We start from the raw sequence: 19,779 nt of genomic DNA on the forward strand, positions 1-19,779 counted from the left end.
GAACCATTAGTAAAAATACTGTAAATACAATATTAATCCAAAGAGGAAATGCACAACAATCCTATCAGCTCATATTGTTTATTTGCCAAACCCACAGCACAGTCAAATCCTGTGAAGCACACTACTATTTTTCAATAGAGTTGCTTCTATTGAACAGATTAGGGTTTAATGGTATACCAAAACACCCAAATTTTAAAATGGTACGGTACCAGCACTTCAGAATTTTTCAGTCCTGAAAGTAAACATCAGCTTCCTCTCAACCCTACCACACATGACACTCACTATGGGAAGTTGTGGAAAAATATCCATTTTGCAGTTTTGTTTCTTCAAGTCTACACAGTGAAAATGGGATCAAAAAGTAACAGGGTACCCCATGCCCCCTTACTGCTTCAACACAATCAGGACTTCACGGCTACTAAGAGGGAAGTGGTGCGGCTTACCATGGAAGCTGGAGTAAGAAAAGAGAAAGTCAACAGTTTTAGAAATATCTGCTGCGAAAACGACCAACAAGTTGTGGAATTAAATAATGGACTTAATTACCAAGTATTGGCTAATTTAAGAAATAGGTTAGAGAGGTTGGAGTTTGACGCCCCGATTTTGCTGGTCATCTATTGGCTTTCTTCACTTCTTTTTTCCGTTTGGGTGTCGAGTAACGCATAAACGAAGCAACTCGGCGGACTAAGTTGTAAAAACAAATCATTAAAATGAAGGGAAAACCAGTTACATAGCAACAAAAACTGGTCGCTAATTAAAAAATGGGTTAGAATGAAAACTTGCAGCCACAGTAGCCCTCCTGGACCGCTTTGGAGTCATTTAATAGGTTATTTTCCCTTTGTTAACCTTTAAACAAATTAACAGATTTGCACTTTCAGGATGGAATTCAACCATCACTCAAATTTCTGTTGACACTGAACAGACAACCTACTTAAAAGCACAGCCTCCTTTTTTCTATTTACGTTAAGTAGTACACATATATTTAAATAAAGAACTATAAAATAGAGTCTAAATCCATTTCATTACATAGTGACACTTCAAATTAGTGATTCTAAACGTGCCCAATGTGACTAACACCTCATTCCAGGTTGGTTCCTCTCTTCTACCCAATACTACCAGTTTAGGTTCCAGAAGTTGCACAACTGTAAAGCAAAAAGTGGGTTAAATACATGGATTTCTGGATCACACCATTAAAATGAACAAAATAGATTATCTGAAGAGGGAAAAAAACAAAACACAAATTCTCAACATCTTCCAGTTCTGGTTAAATTAATTTCCTTCATGTCCAGAAGCACTCAGAAATAAAAGCAATCACCCGAGACTCCAGCAGCCACCCACTATCACACAAATGCAGCATCCTTTTTTATGGCTTTATTTTGTTTTCTCCACCAATGTTTCAACAAGGGAAAACAAAAACTTATTTTTACAAATTCACATGCCTATAAAATTACTAAGCGTCACAGTGTAAACAGGTCTAATATTCCGAGCCCACAACTGATATGCAATACAAACATTAGTTCTTTTAATTTTTAAGGCAGAGAATTTTTTTTTTTTTTAATGTATCAGTAATGACAAAGGTGCAATACATTTTGCAGTACAAAATAAAATAACACTGTCAATGACAAAAGCATGAGACAAAAAAAAAAAAAAAAGGGGGCACGCACGCACACACACAAAAAAAAGGCTCATGTTTAAATGAGCCAATGGAGGAGGAACCCAATAATAAACCAATCTGCACAAGCGCACTCCGCCAGAAAAGGTGATCTATTTTTTTTTCTTTTATCTTGATGGTTAAAAGGATTGAGTGTTTTCAAGAGGCATGGGTGTTGTTGCTTAGGAAACATAACTGAAATAAAACATCATAATTACATAACGAAGAGGCAAGGGTAATACCCTGGGATGAAAGATCTGTGGAGCAGCCTTGAGGTGTAGCACTCTACCTCCTCAATCCTGCCAAAGAGAAGGGCAGCTAAAGAAAATGCTAGCGGTACACATAACATATTGAGCTGTGGGTGCACAGGTTCACTTGCTTCCACAGATACCAAATGCAGGTAACACAAAAAAATGACTACAACTGGAGGAAGTTTTTGCTAATAGAAATCACTCGGCTGCCATTTTTTTTTTTTTTAATGAGGTGCCCTTTACCAGCACCTATATCAAACATTGCCCCTCTCTGTGAAGCTGAACTGTACGGCACAAGCAGTTATGAAAAGTTTCAAGTTTCCCCAGCAGAATATATAAAAGATAGCTGTTCTCTTTATTAGGAGAAAAGCAAGTATTGAAAGTTGCAGTATTTTTGCAAATGAACCATTCACTCCACTAGGTCCAGATTTATGCAGTTTCTTAGAACAGGGCTGCCTTGGCTATTGTAACATGGAACTTCAGTCACTTCTTGTTCTTTAACTACAAAGTAAACACACTGTACTTCATAAAAAGAAAAAAAAAAAAAGTGCAGAAAAAGGTCCGAAATAAGCATTTTATATTCATAGCAGCTCCCATCTTCCTTTCAAAATGCCTTCTCATCAAAGACGCACTACATTTATGAATTCTCATCAAACCAGTGTTTCTTATCACCCCCCTCAGACTTAATCATTCAAACTTCAGCTGTCAAAGGAAAGTTGGCCTCCATCTGACCATCACCTTGCTCCAAAGAACCAGCCTGGAGCCTGGCGCTATGAGTGATATCAAATTCAACCCTTAGGGATAATGTAATAATCCAGATGCATTTAGGGAGTCATTGGGACACCAGGAATACTCATGAGACAGTATGACACGATCATATAAGAGTTCACAACAATCAGGTTAGTAGTGGCCATTTTGGAAAGAAAAAAAAAAAAAGGAAAAGAAAACTCACAAGAAGGTCTAAACTCCAGCTTGGTGAAGCAGATGTCATTCTGGCAAGTCTTTTTTTTTTTTAAAACCAAAACCATTCTCTTTTTAATTTTTAATACATATAAAAACCCAACATATATACACTAGAAAATGATTAAGGTCTCAACTTGCAGGTGGTCCACAAACTGCTTTTCTTTATGTGCCACTTTTTTCTTTGCCCTTCTCATTGCTTATCTCCTGGGAAAAAAGAAAAGTGAGTGTGAATTAGATAACTTCTACTGCTGCCTAAAACATAGAATGTCTTTTGGGTATAATACCCACATTATAACATTACTTTTCTGTCCAAAACTACACTTAGGCAAAGACTAGGCCTTCTGGAACAATGTTTCTCTGGACAGATGAATTTAAGACAGAATTGTCTGGCCACAGTAACAGTAGACATGCTTGGCATAAACCAGACAGCATTTCGGGAAAACCCTCACAACAACTATGAAGAATGGTAAAAATATTATAAGTCCGGAGTTGCAATGCTGCCTTGGGGCCTGGAAAGCATGCGGTCAACAAGTTAACGACAAATTCTGCATCACATCAAAGAGGCTGAGGACTATGAGAGGACATTTCTCCAAAAGTGAAAGTGGAACCAGAAATGGACCTTTCAAAACAATAATGGCCGAAGCACACTAGTAAAACCACCAAGGAATTGCTCCAAAAGAAGAGAGGGTTGCGGAGTGGCCTTGTCAAAGCCCCAATTTGAATCTTATTGAAATATTGTGAAATGGGTAGGACATGCAAGAAAAACCACAAACATCTTGAAGTGGAAGGAATTTGGCATGGAGGAGCGGGTCAAAGATTTAGATAAGATAAGATAAGATACCAGTTTCTGAGGCCAAGGGTGTGCTTGCTTCTTCTGTAGTAATTAATTTTTAATGCTTTTATTCAAGCGTCTCACCTAAATCTTTGGAAACTGCATGAATCTACTGCTTGCCTGAGCAAACATGTATTCCTAAATTCTGACAGATCAATTCTTCTAAGACACTTTCCATACATCCCATTCCCCTCCTCTATCTATCACCTGGAACAAGATTCCACCTGCCTCTGTTGGCACAGAGGTAATTCTGCGTCCTTTTGCCAGCCATAACACCATATTCTTGAGCGAGTCTCCTCTAAAGACTTTCTTCTGGAATAGCAAGGCATACTTGCCAACCAACAGCCCAATACCAACAAGTTTCAATCTTTCATATTTTATTTACTCTACCTCAACTTCATGTACCTTTCAGGAACCACTTCTACTCCCTGTCAATTCACTACAATCTCAAATTAAGACTTTGGAAAACACAGATGAGGGGAGCATCAACTGAAGAGTGGGTTGAAAAGAGCTGTGCAAGAATTTATGCTTATCCATAAAGCAGCTTTATAGTACAATTTTAAACTTGATCACTTTTTTGATTGGACCACCACTCAACTTATATGAATGTCTTTAAAAATATAGTGGAGATAGAGACCCCATACCTCAGGAGGAGGTGGCTTGATGGTCACTGGCTGGGAGGTGCGGCGTGCAGGTGATGGTTTAGGCTGTGCCTGCTGTTGTACAGGATTGTAATAAGTAACACCGCCATAAACTTGTGACTGGGCCTGTAAGAGGAGTGAGAAAGAACAGAGGGGGGAAAAAAAAAAGTTGCTAAGGAGGGGAGAAATAACTGTAAATGGTGAACACTCAAACTAAAAAGAATTGCCAGAGTAGTCTTTTTATTTTTATTTATTTATTTTATATATATATATATATATATATATATATAAAGATTCCTTCTGGATGTTAGCATGCTCTCTTGACAACAAACACATTCAGTAATTTTTACACTGCTCACTATATACTGCAGTCTAGCTGTAGTGATAACATGGTGTCTAAATACAAAGACAACACAAGTAAGTAATTACAGAACCTTCCGATATTTTAATTATCACATATATAAAGCTGCTGGTGAATGAAGAACAAATGAAACCATATTGTTCTTCAGCAATTTGAATTTTCAGCAGAAACACACTTTTTCTCTCTCTCTCTCCATACAATACAAATTTTCATACATGTCACAACCCACACACCCCAATACAATGAATACATTTTTTTAGTCACACTAATGTAATTTTATTTATAATAGTTTAGAAAGAGTGAGGTATCTGCACACCTTCCAAAATGACACTGGCTAGAAATACATTTTGTGCTATTATATAACATAAGTATTATGTTATTATTACAACAAAAAGAGTCACAGGATAATAATCAGGATTGATTACTAAAATAGAAAGAGCCACTGGATAATAATCAGGATACACTCTATTCAGTTCCACATACAAACTCAAGCATCAGAACATAAACGCAGTTGCACACTTCTTTCTCTTACCATGCAGCTGTTACCATGGTAGCACAGCCACTCTATTATTATAAACCATATTGCAAAGAATAATCTATAAACTTGAAATGACTTTCAAAATGACAGAAAAACATTACATTTCAGGTTGTGAAAGCAGGTTCTGAAATGACTATAATGTTTATGATGCTGGTCAATTGCACAATTGCCAATATTAATAAACTGCTTTTATATCAATTTCAGCATGGACTCACTAGCCGCTTAAGATAGCCAGTACCTCTGCACCTTTCCCTAAATTCCCCCCCAAAGTGGCAACGTTACCTGTGGACTGGGATAGATAGGGGTTAGAGGTGATCCAGGAGGGTAAGTGAAGTTGGTGTTCCCAAAAGGCATCACCCCTGTCGTTGGGTAGTAAGTAGGGGGAAGCAACTGCTGGGGAGGTGGTTGACCTGGAGTTATGGAAACTGGAGGCCCTGCATACAGCCCTGGATTTGGCATTGGTGCCGGAGGCTGATGAGGATGAAGACCTAAAAGTGCAGAAAAAAAAACAAGCTGCTAATGAGAGATGGAATATAGCAACCTCTTACTTTATATTAATTTTAAAAATAATAATGTTATGTGACTAATCAACTAGGGTTAGTAACACATTTAAGATATTTGAACAAGAAGAGAATTAAAGAATATCCACACTGATTCCACAACAAATAAGAAGAGTACACAGATTTCACCAGGTGAGTGTGTGTGTGTGTATATTATATATAGATAGATAGAGATAGAGATAGAGAGATAGATAGATATATCTATATAGATATATCTATATAGATATATCTATATAGATATATCTATATAGATATATCTATATAGATATATCTATATAGATATAGATAGATATCTATCTATAGATATAGATATAGATAGATATCTATCTATCTATAGATAGAGATCGATCGATCGATATATATATATATATATATATATATATATATAGATATAGATATATAGATATATTTATATATAGAGATATAGATATATATAGATATCTATATCTATATGATATAGATATAGAGATAGATATATATATATATATATATATATATATATACACACTGTATATATACACAGATCACTTGGTCTCCATCATATACTGCAGTCCTTAATATTCATAGGGCCTTCTCTGCATCTAATGTATCAGCACAGACCACAAATGTACAGGGAATAAACATAACCATGCAGAGCAGTTATAGCAACAACCCTTCAGGCAATGTGTTACAACAGGACATCACAGCAAGTAGAGCTTCTGAATCATGCAGGATGATGTTACATTTTGTTACTGATTTCCACGAATCGGTGGACCATGTTTTCCACATCCTAACACAGGACACTTGCACTCACCTGGGTGTGCAAGGTGCATTTCAGGCTGAACAATCATCCCTTGAGGAGGGAGGGGCCCAGGAGTTTCACCATGAGTATATATTGGTCCTTGGAAAGGTACTGGAGAAAACAAGAAAACACGAGATTTAATTGGAAATCTAAACACAGCCTTAAGTATAACATTCCTTTATGCTGCCATTGGAGAACAGGATGTGCAACAGAATGTGTCCTTACCATGAATAACACAGGCTACTGGTGAAGTAATGCTTAAAAAAGGAAGGTGAGGCAGAACCATTTCATGCTCCTATACTATTGATCTAAGTTTTTCATTTAGAGGCATTCTGATTTAATTTGATTTCATCATGCTTTCTGCAGAGCATTAATTAAATGAAGAGGGGCAATCAAGCTAATGAAAGCTTCCCCCCAGTGACCCCTACAGAAGTGATTAGGATTCAAATGACTAAGGAAAAGGAAGGATGCAGCTGTGAACTAATAAAAGATACAAACACACACATTCAAGTGCATCTAGAAAACGGTGCTGTTAAAGACTTAAAAAGGGGTCCCTTCAACAACTCACTTGTGCCGCAACCATAAAACCCCAAAGTGTAAAAAAAAAAATTTCAAAAAATCATGGTCTTCTTAGCACAGCACACTTAAGGTATGATTAAATAAATGTATGCTGCGCTTCCTTTTTCCTTAACCAGTCCCCAGTATCATGCTCTTGGCTAGCTCAGAAGGCAGGCTCCATGCTTACTTGTGTCATAGTAGTGTCCTTCCATGATGCCAATGTGCATGGGTGCAGGTTCAGGCACAGGCCTCTGCCTCTGGGAGGAATACCTCTTGGCACGGCCAACACCTACAGACTAGTGAGAGAGAGGCGCACACATTACCAGTATGTTTTTAAGAAAGAAAGAAAAAAAAAAAACACACCTCTCACTGAAACAAATGAAATGAAGCCCACACCCAGACAGCTTACCATTTCATCTATCCTGTTGTATTGAGGTGGTCCCCCTCCCATGTGGATTTGATTAGGAATGCCTAGAGCCAAAGAGTAAGAAAAATGTTCAAATCCTCTGCATATCACTAAGAGAACTTTAGTTTCATAATTTTGATAAAAATCAACTGTTAATGAATGGGTTAATGAGTTAATTTACAAACAAAAGTATTTATCTTGTTCTTCTTCAACATGCTTATTTAAAAATTCAATAATCATTGAGGTCAACAAACACCTAAAATTGGTGGTGTTTTCCTACATAATTTCCTTTGAATTCTTTTCAAGTGCAAACCACATTGATATCATGTTGTATTTTGGAGATGTTCAGATTGAATGGTGCAAAGGTCCAGGAAAAAAGCAACTTTTATTGAGGCTGTCTCCATCTTTTTAAATATGGATACATAAAAAAAAAAATATCCAAAAAAACTGTCAGGTTTTACAAAAAAATAATTGTGGTGGCTTATGTGTGATGCTCAAACAGACAGAGAAATTAAATTTTATATATTTAACAATAAGAGATAAAATATAAGCCAAGATAAACAGATTCTAAACAAAATGCATTTCCTTCCATAGATATGGCAGACTATTGACCTGTTGCTGCCATCTAGCGGATACATAGTGCTATCAATATTATTTCAAGTGATAAATTTTTACTGAGGTTGTCTCAGCTTTAAATTTTTTCTAAAATATTTATATGAAGAAATTCTTAAAATTATATTAGCCTGTCAAGTTTTGCAGAAATAGGTGCAGTGGTTTCACGAGTTTGAGACAGTGATTAAATTTCACATATATCTAATATATAATAAAACACTCGTGTATGTGTCTGGTTACTCCAAGTAATCCGATTGATCAGTTTGGATTTCGAGGTGCAAACTGAGTAATTTTCAAAAGATAGGAAGTATCCATGAAGAAGAATGTGGTTTTCACATCCATGAAGAAGAATGTGGTTTTCACAATGAGTAACAGGGGCTGTTTACTCGGGAAGCAAAAAAAAAAGCAGACAGGAAGTGAGCAAATTGCCTCAAAATGACAGAGTCAGAGAAACTGCCTTTGTAGGAACGCAAAAGAGGTTTCAGCAGGCAAAAGGGATTGAGACACACAAGGATGCCGAAGAAAGGCATGTAGGGTACCACATAAGGCAAACGAGAGGTCAAATATTTTTAGATTTATTCTATTACCGGTCTTCTACAGTTAATGTTGCTAGTACTTTATAAAATTAATAATGTCAACAGCATAAATAATCAGCATGATTCAAATAATTCAGTGGAGTCTGTTCATCCCAGGTGGACTGCCATTTTGCCTTAACTCTGCCTTTCAGCATTTAGTTATCTTATTTTTTTAAATTACTCTTTTAGGCTTCACAATGACCCACTGTCATCATACCTTCAAAAAACGTGAGGCACCAATCGGATTACACTCCAGCTACACACCTGTTCATTTGATTTCCTTGGTTTTATCTCCCTATATCATAAAGTCAGCAAATTTGCATGGAACAAACATGGAAATCCAGTATACATTATTGAAGACAATTCTGTTTTTATGTAATAAATGGGAATGAGATAAAGGGCAACATCTTGTTTGTATAGTCTACCACTGTACCACTTAAGTGTGTATCAAGTGATCTCTAATGGCCAATAACTGTTTTCCATTAAATTATATCAAGAGTCTAGAGAATAAAACTACCTACTATACAACTAATTTATATCTCCACTGGGAAATTTAAATGCTTTGTTGAATTGAAACATCTGAAAAAAAACATTTTGAGATTTAGGGAGCGGAGGAAAACAAAAAGGGGGAGGCAACAAGCAAGGAAGTTATATATTAAAAAAAAAAGAGGTTTGAAGATAAACGTTCATTTAAGCAGGTCATATGAGGCTAATATTTATGCTCACGTCAATCATTGTAAAATTGGAAACACAATAGTGGCCTAGTAAGTTATACCTGGGAGTGCAGCTGGATGATAAATTGGACTGGACTGCCAATACTGATGCTGTGTGCAAGAGAGGACAGAGCCGACTGTACTTGCTTAGAAGACTGGCGTCCTTCAACATCTGCAATATGATGCTGCAGATGTTCTATCAGACGTGTGTGGCGAGCGCCCTCTTCTACACTGTGGTGTGCTGGGGAGGCAGCATAAAGAAGGATGATGCCTCACGCCTGGACAAACTGGTGAGGAAGGCAGGCTCTATTGTAGGCACGGAGCTGGACAGTTTGACATCCGTGGCAGAGCGACGGGCACTGAGCAGGCTCCTGTCAATAATGGAGAATCCACTAAATCCACTGAACAGGATCATCTCCAGACGCAGGAGCAGCTTCAGCGACAGACTGCTGTCACCGTCCTGCTCCACTGACAGACTGAGGAGACCCCATACTATGCAACTCTTCAATTCCACCGGGGGGGTAAACGTTAACATTATACAAAGTTATTGTCTGTCTATTATACCTGCATTGTTATCACTCTTTAATATTGTTTATTTTTATCAGTATGCTGCTGCTGGAGTGTTTGAATTTCCTCTTGGGATTAATAAAGTATCTATCTAGTAATATTGAAGTACGCTAAATATAGGTTGGTTTGGGGGTATTTCAAGTAAAATCGCAAAAAAAAAAAAAAATTACTATCAACTGTGTACTACTGTGCTGAGATAACAAGGCACCTAATCAGTTATTTGAGCCAGGTTAACACATCCCAGCTAAAAGCACTGTCACCAGATGTACTGGAAATGTTTTCAGGGAATATACAAGAGCTCAGAGGTTGTGTGAGCTCATGATGATGCCCAAAAAAACACTGTAGCTACCCCTACTGAAGCACCACCATCTGTTTAATGCATACATGTAAACATGAGGCTGTACAGCTGGTTAACTTGTGTTTTGTTTGACTACTTTCTTTCAGTCTCTGTGACATCACCATTAGAGTTAAGCACAGACACCTATGCACACATGCTAATTACAGACTATTTCCTAATAATGAAAGCAGAATATGGCAGTAGTTATGTTTTAGTATTTACTTATACTTAAAACCTGCACATCACCTTTGTGCTGACAGCATTTTATATCAGTGACTCCACTACTCAAGTCTTTACCTTTATTTTATTTTCCACCCACAGGGGCTAGCCTAAACCAGAGGCTCATTTCTAGCTTCCACACAGCCAGATGAGCAAAGCAGCTTCTTAAAAGTGTTGTCACTGGGTTGAAAGAGTTTACATCCCAAGTAATTTTCTTACTTCAAGCTACCTATTGTGTTTTTAGAAACACTCTTTTGCATAAAGGGAAGTGTATGAGAGCACGGACGGTTAACTTTCAGTGCGCTTGAACTCCCAAGCATGTTATTTGTTCCCTTTCCTAAGAATGCCCAAAATGCTTTTTGGCAATGAAAAGTGACAGTCGAGACATTTTTCCACTTAACGTTTATTTATATGTAAAAAAAAATTTTAAAAAATAATAATTTTTTGAGAACAGTTGTCATGTTTTCTGAACTTTTATTAGTGTGCCTTTTCAAAAACAAAGTTATTAATTGATTAAAAAGAGTCATGTATTGACCATAACATTAACTAAATTTGCATCCCTGTAACAGGCAGTGGAGTGAATACATTAAGCATTTAGCTACGAAGAACTGATTACTTTGAACGGAAATTTCTCCAAACATTTTCTTCAATCACCGAGTTATATTATAGACTAGCAAAATAGCCGCGCTTCGCAGCGGCGAAGTACTGCCTTAAAATTTTTATTAAGAAGAAAATGAAACCTTTTTAAACTGAGGAAAAATATACCAATAATTATTTGTTAAGGATCTCTTTGCACGCCACGTTGTCAGTTCGGCCCTCCAGTTGTAATATGACCAAGCTGTGCGCTGAGCTTGCAACATACAGTTGGCCATGTGAACAGTAATCTTGTTTCAAATCTCACAGCTTGGATTGCTGCTGTCATAATCGGTTTGAGTTTCATGGTTTGTTTCAATTACGAAAGTATTTGTAGGACTTGTGATGAAGAGACATTCGGCATCTGTCAAGCGTTGTAAGTATACAACCAGTTTCATTGATAACTTCACATCCAGCTTTTGAGAGTTTAAACATTTCTACACATCAAAGTGTCCACTACTGAAATCGTCACCTGTGAATCTAAGATGTTTAAGAGTCACTTGAAAGCGACAACCGAACAATTCAGCGGCAGCCATCAACTCACATGCAGATGCATAGGTGAAGGGCTTAAGATTTCACTCTTCTAGTGCTCCTGTGTAGTCTAATTATCTCCTGTACCGTCATCAGTCCTCACCTTGAACCTGTCCCAGTCATTCAATACATAAGACACAACGTTCCTCCGGATATCAAGAGTGAGACTGATATGGCCGTGCAATATGTAACAAAGAGAATGGAAAAGGCAGGTGCCATCTCCGGGCATGGAAACCACTCGGTAAGTGACAGTTCTTTGATCGATGGTGATCACCTCGATAGACATGTTAATGGAGGTACGGTTGAAATGATAAAAGAAATGGGTACCTGAACAATGTAAAGTAAGTCTAAAATAGCTACACAATAACTATAATCGTAATAAATGAACAATAAAACAGTGGAGAAGTCATGGATTAAATAAAAAGGCTGTAGTTATCAGCAGGGAGACGTGAATCCCGTGGCGAAGCAAGGAAGGGAATGTATAGACTGGAGCGACAGACGGCCTTATATAGGCAGGCAGCCAACAACGTGGGAGGCGTTGGGATGGGGGACCCAACGCCGCCTCACACAGTGACCGAGCTGCACGCTATGGACGTGTATATATATGTACGCAAGTAGGATTCAGTTAGCGTTGGGAACCCGCGTACCAAATTTCTTGAAGATGGGACCATAAGTAAAAAAGACCGTTGAAAAGTTCAATATGGCGGCCGACAGTGGCATCATACCACCGAAATAAGTACCAAATTTCAGTCTTCTACCTACACGGGAAGTTGGAGAATTAGTGACGTTGGAAAGATCAATATGACAGCTGACAGTGGCGTCACACTACCGAAATATGTACATTGGTTTCGGTTAGTGCAGGGAAGCCGCCAAACAAATTTCGTGAAGATGGGGCCATGAATAAGAAAGTTCAACATGGCGGACATTGTTGACCGTTACGCGTAGAATTTTGAAATGAAACCTGCTTAACTTCTGTAAGTAAGCTGTAAGGAATGAGCCTGCCAAATTTCAGCCTTCTACCTAAACGGGAAGTTGGAGAATTAGTGATGTTTGGAAAATTCAATATGGTGGCCGACAGTGGTGTCATACCACCGAAATAAGTATGTACATCGGTTTTGGTTAGCGCAGGGAAGCCACCTACCAAATTTCGTGAAGATGGGGTCAGCCTTCTACCTACACGGGAAGTTGGAAAGTTAGTGACGTTGGAAAGTTCAATATGGCAGCCGACAGTGGCGTCATACCATCGAAATAAGTACATACATCTGTTTCGGTTAGCGCACGGAAGCCGCCTACCAAACTTCGTGAAGATGGGGCCATAAATAAGAAAGTTCAACATGGCGGACGTTATCGACCATTACGTGTAGAATTTCGAAATGAAACCTGCTTAACCTTTTGTAAGTGAGCTGTAAGGAATGAGCCTGCCAAATTTCAGCCTTCTACCTACATGGGAAGTTGGAGAATTAGTGATGAGTCAGTGAGTGAGTCAGTCAGTCAGTGAGTGAGTCAGTCAGTGAGGGCTTTGCCTTTTATTAGTATAGATTTAAAACACTGACAATTTAAAACACAACAGCCATTTTGAGGCCTGCTTTCACAGTAAATGATCGTCAAGACCTCTCCTCATTCATTTTTGAAGCAAACCAATTGGTCCACTCCACAAAGCTAGAATATGGGCTGCTAACAAAAATAACAAATGCCTTGGTTACACAAGATAGCCCCACAGACAAAAGCAATTTTCTGTGACCCGACATTTGCGCGCCGACAAAATAGTGCCAATTAAAACACGCCGACAAAATCGAGAAAGTTTCATTAAATATGAATTACTAGTTTAAAGCATATATAATAATGTTTATTTTAGAAGTCATTATGAGACGCAGCATGCCATCAGCACGGCACGCAGATAGTCCTTAAGATCATGCCCTGCATATGTAGGAAGAATTGTAGCAAGGGTGTCCCACTCTCTTGGCCTCTCTCTCAATTTTGTTGTGGTGATTTTGTCGGCGTGCATTTGTCGAAAACCAGTTAGTGGGTTTGTCGGCGCTCATTTGTCGGTTGCGGTTTTGTCGGGGTGCATATGTCTATCATGCTTTTGTCGGTGAACGCAATTTTCGACTCTGACACAAGTTATATGCCCCGAGGATTGACTAAAACAAGCTCATGTGTAAGCACAGTGCATTTTCATTTTTAAATGTGAAAGCACATGGTAAGTCAGTGGTAGAGCTTTTCGACAAGAACCCCCTTTTGCTCATAAAGCACAGAAACTCATTTCACCCACTTTATGTTTGGACATTACACAGGTTACAGTCTTACATGTACAGATTTGGTGTTTTATGTTGCGAGATACACATATTGTGCACTGGAGGATTCCACGAAAGGTATTAAACAACTTATCAATGGATTAAATCAAAATTTCACAGAGAAAGAGACTGAGGCTGCTCACTATTATCTTACACCAGTAACAGCATACTGCACGATAACGTGCAATGAATACACTTGACATATAGTTTTCATACTCTTTCTCTGTATGTTTAGCATTTGTTTGCTCAGGATGATGCGTTTGCTGCTTCTTGAACAGCTCTTTTTCTCTCCACTCTAGCAGCCAGCTTCTTTTCTTCCTCCGGCATCTTTTCATGTTAAAACTGATTAAGTCCATTTTTGTGTTGCAATTACTTAGCAAGTTTTTCTTAATTTTTTACTTAAGCTGGCACTTAAATCATTCATGAGGCAGACTGAACACTTAAGATATGAAGAGGTAGAGGAAGTGACAGTGAAGGTAGTAGGGAATGAGAATGGTGCCCGTACGCATGTGTCACCCTGCTGTGCGCTGCTGAGAGTTGATTCTACAATAAAATAAAAATCATCACCCCGAAAGCAGACAGTAGAAGTCACATAGTATATGTGTACCAAATTTCAAGTGAATAGGTAAAACGGTTTACGAGTTACAGGTGATTTAAAATCCTGGACAGACAAACGAACAGCCATGGTAGCGTATTATATAAGAAGATTATAGTTTTGTGACACTGTAGCTCTGGCCCTCATGTTAAGCAAGTGTTGCATTTCAGTGGGAAGTGAATTCCAACTGCTTGTTCTCAGTTAGAACCTGTGAAATCTGTTGTATACACTTCCTAGCAGACCAACACCATGAAAAATTCCTAGCACAAATCTCAATAGGAAACGACGACGCTAACACATGTAACCTTTGACTACAATGTGTAAAACGACTCGAGGTAGGTAATACGAATGGGGCATTTATGCCATACAGAAGGCGAAGAACAGAAAACTCCCAACATTATAGTGCTCGCATAAGAAAAATATCACTTTACAAAATAAAATCTAAGTCATGCCTGCAGCCAGCAAAACTTACCCCTCATTTCTCCAGTCATGTATGGTGGCTGGCTCTGTGTCCAGGTCTGTCCTGCTAGACTCAGGTGTGCCATCTCATGTTCAAGCCCACTGGAGCATGGCAGACTGTTGCTTCCATTATCCATTGGAGGGCCTTCCCAGGTATCTGCTTTCAAAGCAGTGTGAGGTGCAGAAGGCAACTGAACCTGCGGATTCTGCGGGGGGCCCACTTGTGCTGGTTGGTCCACAGGGGCACCTGGCAAAGTCATGGACATCTGTAGGAGTGGAGGAGGAGGCAATGGCTGCTGTTCCTCAACAGAGGCCTGTTTTCCAAGTTCAGAAGCTTTGGTGCGAGTCCTCCTGCCTCGTGAGTAAGATTTCTTTTCTACTGTCCGCTCAGGGGCTGTCGATGTGACAGCAGAAGTTGGACAACTTTCTTGGGTAGCAGCTGGGGCAGGTGCAATACTGCTTTCAGAGACTCTCTCTTCCTTCTTGGGTGAAACATCATTTCTGTCACATTTATTGACATATTCTTCTCCTGCCTGCTCTTCTTTGGCGGCCACTCCAGCAGTGTGTCTTGGGGGCGGCTCCTCCTCAGCTCTCCTGTGTGCACTGTCCCCATCAAAATGCTGGCGGGGCAATCGACCAGGATGAAAGTTATTACTATTGCCACCATGGTTTCCATTATGCATGCCTACCTCATTATTTTTAAAATTTGAGCGATTTTCTCTGTAGCCAGGAGCATAGTTTGTTGTGCGGCCACTCTGGAAGTTGCGAGGTTGACCCATTCGCCCAGAGCCCCCCATTGAGTTCCGGGATCCCCCATAAGGTTTTGGGGTAGGCCCTGAAGGAGGATTTGGCGACAGAGGTGGGTTGTTATTTGTACCACTGTGCCACGAAGCACGACTTGGTTTCTCTGTATCACGGAACCACTTCTTTTCTCTGCTGGATGGGCTGCCAAACCTTTTCAGAAGATAAAAAGGAATTGCATATTTTACTCAATACCCAGAAAATGTTAATGGATAATGTGACTTCTTCATATGGAAAAGTACGATAAAAGAGTCACTCTCTTGTCATTTTAAATAAGGTTACCAATATGCATTTTCCTCACATACAGTCACCTAAATCACAAAAACAAGCATAACTACCTTGGTTTACGTGGACGGAACGGCTGCCCATCGTCAGGGCGGTTGGAGTTGCGAATATCATAGCCATACATGGCAATGAGCTCCTCTCGTGATTTGGGTGCTTGCTCGTCCTCCCGAAATTTATCATGTTCCCAGCGGCCCTCATCCTTCCATAGTTTTCTGTGACGTCCTTTTGGCCTACGGCAAAAGCAGATATGAGTAACATCTGTTATGTATGCAATAGAGCCAAGGGTACAATAAGATGCATTTTACTACATTAGCAGGGCCTACCGGATATCTTCCTCCTGTGCCTGTCCACGGACATCATGTTCAAAGAAGAGACCCTTTCTGGGGATGTACGCAGGGTTTTTGCGGTCCTCATCATCATCAAGCCTCTTCCCTGATTTACTACCAGTTTTGTTTTCCAAAGGCTCTGTGCTCTCCTGTTTGACATACAATTAAAACAAAGCAATAAAGAAAATTTACCCACGTCGTTATTCTTGGACGTACTCCACAGAATCATAGGAAGGAGGAACCAAACTGAGACTGCTATACTGTTCAATTCAGCACCACACTCAGACAACCAAAAAGGTATTCACTGCAATTCTTACTTATTTTACATTGTTCAATGACTTTATGACACATAGCGGATTTGTGCTGCAGTAGATCATCTTCTTCCATATCTTTCTGTCCTCTGCATCTTGTTCTGTAACACCCATCACCTGCATGTCCTCTCTCACCACATCCATAAACCTTCTCTTAGGCCTTCCTCTTTTTCTCTTGCCTGGCAGCTTTATCCTTAGCATCCTTCTCCCAATATATTCAGCACCTCTCCTCTGCACATGTCCAAACCAACGCAATCTCGCCTCTCTTTGTCTCCCAACTGTCCAACTTGAGCTGACCCTCTAATGTACTCATTTCTAATCCAATCAATCCTCATCCCACCCAATGCAAATCTTAGCATCTTTAACTCTGCCACCTCCAGCACTTGCTTTCTGGTCAGTGCCACCATCTCCAACCCATATAACAGCTGGTCTCACTACCGTCCTGTAGACCCTCCCTTTCACTCTTGTGGATATCTGTCTGTTGTAAATCACTCCTGACACTCTTCTCCACTCATTCCATCCTGCCTGCACTCTCTTCTTTACTTCTCTTCCACAATCACCATTACTATGTACCGTTGATCCCAAGTATTTAAACTCATCCACCTTCGCCAACTCTACTCCTTGCATCCTCACCATTCCACTGACCTCCCTCTTATTGACACACATGTATTACGTCTTGTTCATATTGACCTTCATTCATCTCCTCTCTAGAGCATATCTCCACCTCTCCAGGGTCTCCTCACCCAGTTCCCTACTATCGCTACAGATCACAATGTCATCACCAAACATCATAGTCCATGTCTAATTTCATCTGTCAACCTGTCCATCACCATTGTAAATAAGAAAGGGCTCAGAGTCGATCCCTGATGTAATCCCACCTTCGTCACTCCTACCGCAGACCTCACCGCAGTCACACTTCCCTCGTACATATCCTGTACAACTCTTACATACTTCTCTGCCACTCCCGGCTTCCTCATACAAATACCACAACTCCTCTCGAGGAACCCTGTCCTATGCTTTCTCCAGGTCCAGAAAGACACAATGCAACTCCTTCTGGCCTTCTCTATACTTCTCCATCAACGTCCTCAGAGCAAACATCACATCTGTGGTGCTCTTTCTTGACATGAAACCATACTGCTGCTCACTAATCACCTCACTTCTTAGCCGAGCATACACTACTCTTTCCCTTAACTTCATGCTGTGGCTCATCAATTTTATCCCCCTGTAGTTACTGCAGTCCTGCACATCCCCCTTATTCTTGAATATTGGCACCAGTACACTTCTTCTCCACTCCTCAGGGGTCCTGTCACTTTCCAAGATTCCATTAAACAATCTGGTTAAAAACTCCACTCTCCTAAACACCTCCATGCTTCCACAGGTATGTCATCTGGACCAAAGGCTTTTCCTAACTTCATCCTCTTCATAGCTGTCCTTACTTCCTCCTTGCTAATCCATTGCACTTCCTGATTCACTATCTCCACAACATCCAACCTCTTCTCTCTCTGTCTTCATTCATCAGCCTCTCAAAGTACTCTTTCCATCTGCTCAACACACTCTCCTCACTTGTGAGTACGTTTCCATCTTTATCCTTTATCACCTGTCTAGCCCACTGGTCCTTTTCTCCCTCCTTAGTGTCCAACCTCTCATACAACTCATCATACGCCTTTTCTTTAGTCTTTGCCACCTCTCTCTTCACCTTGCGACTTATCTCCTTGTACTCTTGTCTACTTTCTGCATCTCTCCGACTATCCCACTTTTTTGCCATTCTCTTCCTCTGTATACTCTCCTGTACTTCCCCATTCCACCACCAGGTTTCCTTTTCCTCCTTGCTAAAGAAAACAAATTTAGATCCCTAAAACCACTGCATGGAGATCCTTCTCCATGCTTTTGTCTCTGTTGGTCTATCTACACTAAGTATGCAGAGGTTTTAAAGGGTTCTGAATAGTTTCCACCCAAACTACTACACCTCAGTGGGCTTAACTAAACTGGCGTTTTCCCCCTAATAGAGAATGATCTATAGCATTTTTCAAGTGGCTTCTAAAGCCATTTGGTCTAATACTTCACACTGCCAGTCTACACTGCTTACAGTGTATTAATATATATCTATCTATTTAACAGTGAAGACCTCCCAAAGGTGGCCTTTGTAATGTTCCAAAAAAAACTTTCACATGCAAAGGCTTATTCAACTACTCTTGTGAACACTCTTTTCATATTCACACCAATGCCTCAGAGTTTTTTGGATTTGTAACACTTCTTCTGCTACCTTCTGTTAAAGCATGTCTCAGATGGGTAAGTAATGTCCTCTTGGTACAAGACAGCCTTTATTTGGTTTACTTGTTGGTGACGATTATGTATATATGTAATTAATGCATTTTAATGTGGTTTGCTTTGTAAAGTATCTCGCAATAGCACATGTTCTTAATGTTGCTGACAAAAAGAAAAAATAAAGGATGATTACCTGAATAAGCAAACCAGTTTTGGCAGAATACACAATTGCTATACTCAAATGCATTTCTGAAAGTTAACATGATTTGGATAACAGTGTTGACAAAACAAAAGGTAAACACAGGAATAATCTGAGAAACTAGACTCCACTCCATACCTGCCCATCCCCACTCTGCCTTTCTCCAGCCAATGTGCCTTTTCCCTCAACCTTCTCCTCTTTGCTGAAGGTTTCCTCTTCCTCTGCAGCTGCCTCATCTGGCTTGGTCTCTTGCGGACGGGCATGGTGCTCCTCATCACTGTAATCTCCTTCTTCCACATCACCCTAAAATTATAGATGTATATTGACTGCACTTAGAGATAGCCTGACTGGTTATTATTATGAGAAATAATCACATTTGGCCAATATATGCAAGTATTTCATCTCACATGTCTCAGTATGTTATCTGAAAACTCACCTCTACTAGAGTGGGGGGAGAAATATCACATTATCAAGTATTAGAAATAAGTAAAATGTCTGTTTCAACTGTTTTAATTTTAAAG

The 19,779-nt window shown here is 39.6% G+C and overlaps 1 protein-coding gene across 1 annotated transcript in view; it reads right to left on the reverse strand.

The window, feature by feature from the left end:
* Window positions 1-1,536: 1,536 nt before the first annotated feature.
* Window positions 1,537-19,779, reverse strand: part of casc3 (casc3 exon junction complex subunit) — a 30,774-nt gene continuing 12,531 nt past the window's right edge. Inside the window, exons 4-13 of the mRNA XM_039739336.1 lie at window positions 19,397-19,561; window positions 16,481-16,632; window positions 16,211-16,387; window positions 15,085-16,025; window positions 7,540-7,601; window positions 7,318-7,426; window positions 6,585-6,683; window positions 5,514-5,719; window positions 4,336-4,458; window positions 1,537-3,063 (exon numbers count right to left, since the gene is read on the reverse strand). Of these exons, the coding sequence (XP_039595270.1) occupies window positions 3,022-3,063; window positions 4,336-4,458; window positions 5,514-5,719; window positions 6,585-6,683; window positions 7,318-7,426; window positions 7,540-7,601; window positions 15,085-16,025; window positions 16,211-16,387; window positions 16,481-16,632; window positions 19,397-19,561 (2,076 nt within the window). The 3' untranslated portion in view covers window positions 1,537-3,021. The remainder of the gene's footprint in view (window positions 3,064-4,335; window positions 4,459-5,513; window positions 5,720-6,584; window positions 6,684-7,317; window positions 7,427-7,539; window positions 7,602-15,084; window positions 16,026-16,210; window positions 16,388-16,480; window positions 16,633-19,396; window positions 19,562-19,779) is intronic.

The sequence above is a fragment of the Polypterus senegalus genome, chromosome 17 (assembly GCF_016835505.1).
Source record: "Polypterus senegalus isolate Bchr_013 chromosome 17, ASM1683550v1, whole genome shotgun sequence".
Lineage (NCBI taxonomy): Eukaryota > Metazoa > Chordata > Cladistia > Polypteriformes > Polypteridae > Polypterus > Polypterus senegalus.